This window comes from Larus michahellis, chromosome 4 (assembly GCF_964199755.1).
Source record: "Larus michahellis chromosome 4, bLarMic1.1, whole genome shotgun sequence".
NCBI classification, from domain to species: domain Eukaryota; kingdom Metazoa; phylum Chordata; class Aves; order Charadriiformes; family Laridae; genus Larus; species Larus michahellis.
Window position 1 is genome coordinate 77,244,003 of NC_133899.1, and position 10,858 is coordinate 77,254,860.

Consider the following 10,858-nt stretch of genomic DNA (forward strand, 5'->3'; position numbering starts at 1 on the left):
GATGTCTGCTTGTCTCTGCCATCTCTCCTAGGTACCATGCTCGGGATTTGTGCCTCGGTGCAGCCCTTGACCCGGACCGTGGGCCCCACCATCGGTGGAGTTTTATACAGACATTTTGGAGTCTCCTCCTTCGGCTATTTACAGCTAATTGTCAATATAGGGTTGTTTGTTTACCTCTTAAAGAGTAAAATCCCACTGAGAGAGATGAAAAGCCAATAACAGCTTCAAGAAAGTAACCTCCTTACTTTTTCCACAGAACTAAAGATGTTCTTGAGTTATATTTTTGATTCTATAAACCTGTGCCGTGGTCAACCTGGAATAAAACTGTTTGAACAATGTCTTGCCTTTCACCAACATTTGCATCTAGAGTAAGGGACAAATTGGTTTGCAAAGGCCCTGGAGCCGTGCTGGAGCAGCTGGTGGCTGTGGGACCCCGGGAGCTATCAGGTTCCCCCCCTCTCCCCCCTGCAGCAGTGGCTGTCATTTTAGGCAATAGCTCCAGATCCTCAGCTGTTGGCAGGCAGCATTCCTGCTTGGAGTCACCAAAACTAAGGGGATTGGGAGCCAGTGCCCCTGTTCTGGTTTGGCCTTTTAGTTCGCCCCCCGCAATGGTACTGAGGAAAATCAAGGTAAAACGTATCTGCTTGAGAGTGTCAATTTGCTCCATTAGATGCCTCTCTGGCCTTCTTGTGCTAGAGAAGAATTGAAGCCAAAGGCTTTCAAATGCCGTGGCCAAGCGTTTGCTACATCCACAGCTCACTCATGTAGAACCTGCCCCTGACAGAGCCGCCGCCAGCAGCGTGCGAGGAGGATGCAAGGCCCCGACAGCACGCCGCAGTGCCAGAGTCTCCCTGCTGCTTCCAGAAACTGGGGCCAGCCCTCCTTCCAGGTTGATTTTTTTTTTTTTTTTTGCCTTGTACTGAGTCTCTCTTGCTCTTACTACAGGCTACTTGGAATGACGTACTTTGCAGCTTCCTCTAGTACAAAGTCTCCTGCAAGGATTGCGCTGATATTGGGAGGGGGAAATTACCTGATTGACGTTACCAACTCTGGAGCATTAGTAGTGAGTACTTTGCCTGCTGGAGCTGAGTCATGTGCTGCAGCATTACTCTCGAGGAAGCCCAGGTTAGTTAGCGATAACTAGTTGAGCCCCACAAGATAAAACTTTTTTTTTTTTTAAAAATAGTTTTATAAAAAAAAAAGCTGCTTTTTTCTCCAAACTTCTTGGTCCGGGTGCTATCAGAGAAAAGACTGTCTCCATTCTTCCCAGTTATCCTGTAGAAATTTAACTCAATCTAGAGAGCGCAGAGGTGGAGGAAGAGAAGGGAGCGAGGAGTTCAGCTTGCTTTGTTGCAAAGCTGAGGAATCCCATGGAGCGTCAGCGCTGTGTTAGTCTGAAATCAAGAATGGAGTTTTCTGCCTTAGAACAGCGCTAAGCTATGGGGGCCAGGGCGTTAGCAGACAGCAGCGTTTTATCGTCACGGGGAGCTCTTGCGCCTTCTGTAGCCGCCATTACTCAATTATATGGGAAAACGCTTCAAAAGCTCACTTATCCAAGTTGTGGTAGGCTTTTCTGTTTCCACCACTAACCAGAATTGGACAGACCTCAACCCCGGTTGGGAGATGAGGTCAAACACAAAGGGGTTATCTGGGCTTTCGCCACCTCCCGCTGCCCAGTCCAAGGCACCAAAAAGCTGAGCTTACCCACTCTTTTAAAGCCACTACACCACTGCCTACTCCACAAACATGCATCAACAAAAGTTACACTAGTCCAGAGTATACTAATAAAAAGTGAACATTTCAAGTAATTTATTTGGAATGGACATATTAATGCAAAAGCAATATTAAGACCAGTAACTGCTAAAAGACATTCATGAAAATAAATACAAATATAGATACTACAAATAATTTAAGTTGTGTTTAACACCACCAGTCAGTGTTCAATCTTCCTCGCGTCTCATAAATAGAAGATAATTGTTCGCAAAGCTGTGCCACTCCAAACACGTGGACGCTTCGCTAGAAGTCCTTTAAGAAAGTCTTTGGTTTTTCTTTAAATGCATCTCAGGCAAAGCTCGGGGCTCTTTGCTCAGCAGCCTCAACGGGCTTGGAGAAAACCAAGCTGCTTCCAGCTCACTTCTTCGCTTTCCTTCATTGGTACCCTGTCCCATTTCAGTCCAAGACACTTGATCTGGTTTATCATCCAGTGGTATACTCTAAAGGCAGCAAGAGAAAGCAGGTTAGTTAAATGAACAGGACAGCGGGGCAGAAAAAAAGGGGGGGCTTTAAAAGCAGAATAAGCGTTCAGCATTTATTTCTGCTGATAGTGTATTTTTAGCAAATTCTGTGAGGAAAGCACTGCCAAGTGCCATTTCCTATTTCCGCACCCAGTAGCCGCAATTCTGAGGGCCCGGCATAAGCTCGGCTCCCACCAGAAATTCCCAGCACCGCATCAGGAAAGGGGGAGCGTGCCCCGAAACTCCTGTGCTGAAGCGGCCGGGCAGCATGACCCGGTTTCGGGGTGCGGCCGGGCACCCTGATGGGCCGGAGAGGCGGCGGCGGGGCCGGGGGGGGGGGGGTCCCTCCGGTTAAAAAAAAAAAAAAAAAAAAAAAAAAAAAAAGGGTGAGCGGTGCCATGGAAGCCCCCGCCACCCGTCCCCGTCTGATTTCCCAAAACGGGCGGGAGGAGAATAATAAGAAATTTTTAAAAAAATTAGAAGCCCAGGCAGGAGCGCGTTGGGGGCGGCGGAGGGGCTCACCTGGGGCCGGGGAGGCCGGGGCGGGGGGCGGCGGCTCAGGGCGCCCGGGCCAGCCGCCGCTCCTGGGCGCCCGCCGCCTGCTCCATCTCCTGGCGGCTCTTGAAGTCCTGGATGGCCCGCTTGTTCTGGAAGTCGATGAGGGCCATGGTGATGGAGGCGTTCCAGCAGCTCTGGTCCGGGCACCGAAAGTCAATCTCCTTGCGGTCCTTGGTGACGATGGTGAAGTAGATGTACTTGCCCGTGCGCTCCACGCAGTCCACCTTGAGGATGGAGCCGAAGCCCAGCTCCTTGCCCTTGGCCCGCTTGTGCCCGTCGGGGAAGAGGCTGAGGCTGTCCTTGGTCAGCACCACCAGCTTCTTCTTCCACAGCTGGAAAAGGCTGTCGCTCCGCTTCTCCAGCTCGCCCTCGCGGATCACCTCGGCTTGCATCTTCATCCTCCCTCCTCGGCGGCGGCTCCGCTGCGGCTCCGGCTGCGGCCCCGGCTCCGTCTCGGGCGGCGATGACCGAGCCTCGCCGCGACGGGAACAATTTATTGCAATGAATCAGCGCCGGGCGCCTTCCGGTGCCTCCCCCGGGGAGCCCGGCCCGCCGCCCCCTCGCCGCCCCGCCTCCCGCCCGCCCCCCCGGGCCGCGCTCCCCGCCCGCCGCCGCCCGTTGGCGCTGGGCTGCGGGGAGGCGGGGAGGGGTCGGCGGGGGGGCGACCCCGGGAGCAAAGGGGAGGATGCTGGGTGCTGCCCCGCCTCAGCGCGGGGGCTGGGTGCCTGCCCGAGGGCCCCCATCTCAGCTGCCGCAGTGGGCTGGGGGACAGCGGCCACCCCGTTAGGGGACCCCAATTCTGGCCCCCCCATGTGTTTCCTCTGCCCAGCAGAGGTGAGGATGGGGCCACTGTGACCTGATGCGCCCCCATTTTTCCCCTCTGAGCGCTCCCCGCTGCATCTCAGGTCCACTCTGGGCTATACGATGCTCCCAAAACCACATCCCTGTGGTCCGGGGCACGGGCACCTCTGTCACACTGGGTCTGCCCTGGCACCAGCTCCACCTGACACAGAGGGACATGAGCCCAGCCTGTGGCAGGCCACTGCCATCTCCCACGGGCACCCCATGGGCATCTGGCTTGGGCTCTAGCCCCTGCTTGCCCCAGGGCTTGGCCAAGCCCACCAGCTTCATTTGAAGTCTCGCATCCAGCCAGCTCCATGCCACCACCATCAGCCCTTCCTGCATCCTTTCCTCAGGGCACCTCACCACTCCAGTTTTGCATTAACGCTGCTCCCCCTTATCTTCTTTTTGTCCCCTGCAATCACCAGATTTATCCCATTTCTTCCCCACATCCCACTCCCTCCTCCCAGGGAAGGCACCATGGTTTGTTATAGTCTGGCCAGAGCCCAGTGCCACAGGGAAATCAGTAAAGCCTGTGGCGGTTGGAAGTGATATTTAAGAAGCACGTGCAAGCCTGCAGTCCCTTCCTCTTGTACACCATTCATTTTGTCACCCTTTTATGATAGTTGACACAAGGCTGATCCAGCTTCCTAGCCATTGCCTCCATGCTGCTGCCAAGGGCAGGGCTGCACTTAATGAACTTATTCACACTGTTTCCAAAGCAGTATTTGCACAGCTACGTACTTTGTTCAGCATCGCCTTTTGGACTTTGAGCCCTCTTCCCCTCCATCATTTTTCATGAATGACCGACACCTCCATAGGTGTTTGCAAGCCAAACCCCAGAGGTGAATTTACAAAGCATGGCCTGGCCCCTTTGAAGAGCTTGGCGGCGTTCCCGGGGACTTCAGCAGGGTCAGAAGCCCATTCCCGGGAACAAATTAGACCTACAGCCAAACTCATTTCTGCTGCAAATCACTCATCGGCTGGCGTTTACAGCCACGCTTTGATAATTCGCAGCAGCGTGCACATCTGTGGGGAGGGCCAGAACAAAGCGGGGGTCTGTAAGATGCTCTCGGGGTTGATGAATGAGCAGGGAACAGTTTGACTGAGTCTCTCGGGGTGGGACGGGCCGGGGATCGCTCTGGGAAGACCACGCTAGCCATCACTGCTCGGGGAGTGGGGGAGCAGCCGCAGACCATATGGGTGGCTGTGTCCCGGTGTGAAGAGCTGCGGACTTTTCCCTTCACTACAGCTCACTTTTTAGTGTGATACAGTTTGTTTTGATTGACTAGCCATCAGGCTGCACAGCTACATTTTCTGGACGAAATGCTGGTCTGCTCTGTAAAACAGCAAGTTCCTGTCTAAAAGGCCCTGTAAGAACAAGGGAGCTAGAGCCAGCCAGGAGCAGAGCTGGATCTTAAGCAGAAATCGTTATGATATTTTTAATGGGGCTCCAAAATACAACAGGGAATGGTCTTTGTGCACAGGAAATGGGACACCACTTCAAAAAAGAGCAAAAAAAAACAAGGCAGCAAGTCAGGAGCATACGAGGAACATCTGGAGGAAGGCTCCCGGTGTGGAAAGGCTGCAGGACTTGGCATGTTTGTGCACACCTTGCTTCAAAAGGTCCGGTTAAAAAAAAGTGAATTCACTTTTAAATGAAACTCGCATCTGTGGATGCGGGGTCAACAGCCCGCTTTGGTCTCTGTCTTTCCGCTTTTGCTTTCATCTGAGTGATTTTTCTTACACATTTAAACATCATTTTGAAAAATTCAAAGCCTCCCCCAGCTGTCACCGCAGTCAACTTGTCTTAGCACTGGCCAAATTACAAAACTGCTAGAAAAAGAGAAGATTATTAGGAAAAAAATGTGAAAAAAAAAATGCTCACAGTGTAGAAAAAGGTAGGTTCGGGGACCCTGCTTTCCAATGTATGTCCATTGTAGGAAGGCTCCACTTTTTTAAATAGCACGGGCTTGTTAAGAGGATAACCTCATAAAAGGAAAGTCCAGTGCATTAAAATAGCATCATTTTAGGACTCTGGCATTGTGACCAGGCAAAAATTCCATAAAGTAGGTTTTAAAGCCTATTTACCTTTACTGAGATAGAAAGCAAAGATGACTCTGGGCAGCAAAGTTGAATCATGGGCAATGTCCTATAGGAACATGTCTCAGGAAAGAACAGAGAGGTTCAAGGAGCTCAGAGCAATCGGACCTGGGAAACATGGCAATTGCTTACAGGTAAAGAGCCCAGCCGCAGTCCTAGTGCATGCTGTGGTAGCTGGTCACTACTGTTACAGGTATGTAGCATTAGCTTTGCTTGGAAAAAGAAAAAAACACGTATATTGCCTTATTTTTTAAATAATAAGGGTTAATAACTTACATGAGGAGGTGACAGCAGAGTGCTAATTTCATCTCCAGTGCTTGTGGAGTGGGGTAAGAGATGCAACGCAGCCCTGCACCATACCCTGGCACCACAGCCTGGGACAAGCATGGGACAAGTGTCACAGGGAGGTTTGAGTACATGTAGGTAGTGGGTGCCTTTGCTAATGAAGGGCCGTGACGCAGCTGTGACTAATAAGAGCGCTGGGTGATGGCAGTTCAGGTGGCTGCTGCTGTCTCTGTCCCGGCTGGGGCTGGTGGCTGGGAGAATCCTGTCACTGCCTTTAGTTCGGGTTTAGTTTAGTTTGGTTGAGTCGTGTTACCAGCAAAGAGTTTTACACTGAAAGGGTTATCAAGCCTTGGAACAGGCTGCCCAAGGAAGTGGTGGAATTGTCATCTGTGGAGGCATTTAAAAAAGGGGTAGATGTAGTGCTTAGTGATATGGTTTAGTGCTGGTTTTTCTCAGTGTTAGGTTGATGATCTTGATGATCTGAAAGGTGCCTTCTAACCTAGATGGTTCTATGATTCTGTGATTCTAAGAGCAAGAGAAGAGACTTTTTTCTTGCAGCCCACCACATCATGACGCCTGTGCCTCAGCAGTGTGTAAGCTCCCAAATACAACTACTGTGGCTGCCATTAAAAAAGGTTGTCAGTCACCAGCCCTTTGCTACCCCCCCAAAATACAAGAAATCTGCAAGAATGTGAAAAATTAGGAATTTGACTCTCTTCTTAGAAAGGGGGGGAAAATAACGCAATGGGGAGTGTTAACCTGAGGGAGGTGATGGGACATGCACTGACAACCATTCACTGGAGCCTCATCCCATGTGGCCATCTCCCTCTTCCCGCGCTCACGAGGGATGCTGGTACCATAACTCCACTTCACCCCAAAGCAGTTTCTAGTCTAGTAAGGGTGTTTTTAAAAGCCCGTGTGGCAATTTGGCATGAAAGCGTGGCTTCAGGCCCCTCCCCGGCAAAGGGAATAGCATTGGGTCTCGGTGGGGAGGTGCTTGTAACATGTGTGTTGGGTGTAGGGATTCTTTCTATGGATGTGGGGTGGGGTGGCCACACTCAGCCTCGATGGATGGGCTGGCGGCACCAGCTTTTGCAGGCTGGGTCGCTGGCTCTGCCACGGCACATGTCGCTTAAGTGAATGCCTGCTCTGGAGAAGGGATTTGATCATCGTTTCAGAGTCTGAGGCGTCATGTACCCTGCTGCTGGCAACATCGGGTTGCCTTAGCTACGTGAGTCACAGTAACACAGCACGGCAGCCACACAGGCGCTGCCAGGAGGAGCCCACAGTCTGAGGTCACGGCTCAGAAAAAAATGAAAAAAAAAAAGGGGGCTGGTGATTTACCTCCTCGGCAGCTCTCCCCACATGCCCATCGGCGGGACCTACTAGCTTTCCTGCAGGATTTAGCAACGCATTTAGCCAGCTGAGCTCTCCGGCTGGCCCCGACATCGCATCTCCCTCCCAAGAGATGCAGGAGCTCACACTGCAGCTATCAGCCATTGCAGGGTAACCAGCATCCACACTGCCGTCGTGGTTTTATTCCTGTTGTTGCTCTGTAATCCCAGAGACATCCCAGTTCATCTCCTCTCCGAGGGGTCTGTCCCTGGAGAAGGACCCCAGCGTTATGCCGGCCTCTCGGCAGCAGAGGAAAGTGGAGACTCAAGGCCGTACAACTTCTTGTATTATAATGATTTAAACATGACATCTGTAGGGAAAAAAGCTGGTTTATAGGACTGACATTGTAAGCCTGCCAGCTGAAGTCGATCAGTAACAGAGGAACATACGCTCCTGCATTGTAAATTGCTGCCCTCCAAGCTTATATTAGGGCGCAGCTGTATCCTCAGGCACGTCTAGCTAGAGCTCAGTATAGTGACCACCAGGTCTCCTAGGAAACTTGTACTCAAAAATATCCTAAATAGCCGTAATCAAAGGGTGTGGGTTGCTACTGCAGAAAGGTTGTGAGGAGGAGTGGGGTTTTTCCATGCTTTTCACTTTTTTTCCATGCTTTTCACTTTTTTCCCCATTTTTCCCCATTTTCATACTCCTTAAAATGTATTTCTTTTTTTTTTTTTTATTAGACTATTATAGAATATCTCTGGGAAGTTTTTATTATTCTCCTTGTTATTTTCAGAATATTTTCCTTCAGAAATGTCCTGGGACAAACTGGTGCCATTGGATTCTCCCCAAACCCCACTGGTTAAGTGGTGGTTGCCGGTCCCTCCGCAGGCAGGACCTCTTGGAGGCATGTGGAGCCCATCAGGGGCAGCTGCCCGAGATGGAGACACCCTGTGAGGGGGCTCAATCTCACTTTGGGAGTGTCCAGGTCTTTCCATGAGCACAGAGAGAGCTCGGGTACTTCACTCCGAGATGGCCAAGTTGAGGTGAAGAAGCTCTTCTCTTAGGGGCAGCTCACTGGGGAAGGTCTCGGCCAGAGAGATGAAGGCCACCAAGGTTGTTTAATGATTACAGCAAATGAAATGCAGCAAGGCTAGAGCTTTTGGGTTAATTTAAACAAGGGCAGCAGCTTTTGGGTTAATTTAAACAAGGGCAGCAGCGGAAGCATCTTTGCTCAATCGATGAGAATTTTTTTTGTACTGTACGCAAGCCATGTATTAATCAGCAATATCACGTAGCCCCGCTTGCTCAATTTACTAATATTTATCTGACTAAGGCTCTTTTTTTCCTAAGCAACTTGAAATGTCTCATCCCACTGACTCAGTGTGTTACCATTATCTGTTGTAAACCACTGCAGACAGTCATGGAGCAGGCGTGAGGGGCTGGGGAATAAAGATGTCATTTCCAGTAAGCCGGTCCTTGGTTGTGCTCTGAAGGAGATCTCCAAATAAGGGTGGCTATGTGACAACTCGAACCTGCTTAGGAGGGCTTCAGGCACTTAAATTCAACATTGGGGTTAAAAATTGGGGGTGGGGGTGCTGTTTTGCTCTGTTTCTCCCCAGCAGCCTGGGTACAACCGTGTGTTCCCCACTCTTGGACACTGTGTAGGTGCTTAGTTTGGTTACAAAAAAAAAAAAAAGGGAAAAATGAGGTTTGTGTTATCTGGTCTCTTGAGCCAGTCAAGAGACTGGTCATTCAGTTCCCTGCTGTGGTCACCCATGTTATATACATAACTTTGAGCCTCTCGGCCCAATTTCAAGCCCATATGGCAGAATTTCAACAAGCGGAAAGTTGCTGCAAGGCCCATGTGTAGCTGGGCACAGCTTGGTTCCCTGCTCGGAGGTGCCCGGATGCATCCTCACATGGGCAAAGAGGATATTGACCCACCTGGGTGGGTTTGGTGCAGGACTGCTGTCTAAACGCTGGCAGACCTGGGTACAGCCTGTTCTCATGATTATCTTCATGAAGCAGCTTGTTGAGCATCACGGGGGGATCCACAAATACCTTGAGACTTACGTCAGCGGGGAGGAGAGCGCCCCATCGCATGGCTGCCGTGGGACCCGTGCTGAGTCAGTCCTTCCCCTTCTGCTGAGAGCATGGAGAGACCAGCATCTTGCCAAGCACAGTTATTTGCTGGTCCCTTTGAACGCTGTCAACATTTTTTCATGTCTAGTGAGCTCAGGAGATGGTTTAGACTGCAGCTCAAGATTTTAAAATGATGGGACATCCCCCTTCCAAACCAAATCTGTTGGGTTAAATATTTGGGATATCTTTATTTTGCAGCAGCAGTAACAAATGGGTGAGACCTCAGTCCTGACTGATGTTGATGTGCTCTTTCAATTTGAAGTCTCCGGTGATTACAGCTCATGCCATTCAGCCTGACGTTGCCTGTCTGCTACCAGACAACCTTTTATTACCCTGGTGTGCTACAGCAATAACATTTACCAGAGATTATGAAGGGCCAGGCCTTATAGTAATATGTTGACACTACATGCCAAATTTAAGGTCAGTGCTCCGGATAACCTGCTCTTTCAAAATCTGCAGAGATCAGTTAAGTGGCTTTTAACCATCTTTTTCCCATTTTTATCTGTGTGTGGAGACTCCGGCAGGTCCAGCGCTGACAAGCACATAGGAGCGGGATGTCCTGCGTCACCTCCGAGCGCATTGCTGGGCTGCGCTGCCTGGCGTCAGCGTGGCGCATGTCCCAGCCTCCTGTCCCAGCTGTCCCGACGGCGGATCATTGAGCTTCCCGCTTGGCGCATCCTCCTGGCCCTGCTTCCTGCTTTCCACGTTATTTTTTTTTTGATGAACTAACAGTGTGTAAACTTTTAGAGTAAACATTGACAGGCGTCGCAGGACCGCCTAACCACAACATCAGCAAACGAGGGAGCTGGGGTCCAGAATGAAGTCATGGTACTGTCCAGATTTGGGATGTTTCCTGTCTCCAGGCGGCCCCGAGAGCCAAAACCAAACAAAACCCTCCAGCGCAACATTCCCAGCAGTGGCCAGGGCTGGTCTGTGGGGAGGAAGAGCATCCTTTCCCTCCTGGGCAGCCGGCACGCGCAGCAGGACAGGTGGTAGCCCTGATGTTGTGTTTCACATTGTCCTTTGGCCACCACATTTTCTGTCTGAAGCTGGGACACTGCAACGTGGTAGGTGCAAAGGGAAGCAGGTTTTGGCACTCTCTGTCCTCTCCCAAGGCTTTCTGCCTCCTTAACAATGTTCCCGCTGCCATGACCTTTACCTACTACCGTTACCCTGCTGCTCCCCCCTAAACCTGCAACCTGTGGCCAGCTCTCCGCCTGGAAGGCCAGCAGGAGCTGAGGATGCCACGTTGCCTTGCTGGCAGTGCCTGGGGAAGGTTGGAGGGAAATGGATTAAAAAACCAAAAATACTCTTCCTACCTCAGTTTCAAGTGCTTCAATGAAATCCAAAAACCATGG

The 10,858-nt window shown here is 51.0% G+C and overlaps 2 protein-coding genes across 3 annotated transcripts in view; one reads left to right on the forward strand and one right to left on the reverse strand.

The window, feature by feature from the left end:
• Positions 1-338, forward strand: part of SLC67A1 (solute carrier family 67 member 1) — a 63,316-nt gene extending 62,978 nt beyond the window's left edge. The window contains exon 12 of one of the 2 annotated variants that reach the window (XR_012586819.1): positions 32-162. Coding sequence is in view for 1 of the 2 variants with exons in the window: in XM_074585716.1 (XP_074441817.1) it covers positions 32-219 (188 nt within the window). In the remaining variant the exon portion in view is untranslated. Of the gene's footprint in view, positions 1-31 lie in introns of both variants that reach the window. The other variant, XM_074585716.1, reaches the window with a different exon arrangement.
• Positions 339-1,777: 1,439 nt separating this feature from the next.
• PHLDA2 (pleckstrin homology like domain family A member 2) lies at positions 1,778-3,319 on the reverse strand. Its single transcript, XM_074585717.1, has 2 exons — positions 2,757-3,319; positions 1,778-2,213 (listed from the first exon to the last, which is right to left on the reverse strand). The coding sequence occupies exon 1, from the start codon at positions 3,188-3,190 to the stop codon at positions 2,792-2,794; it is 399 nt and encodes a 132-aa protein (XP_074441818.1). The 5' UTR covers positions 3,191-3,319; the 3' UTR covers positions 1,778-2,213; positions 2,757-2,791.
• Positions 3,320-10,858: the final 7,539 nt, after the last annotated feature.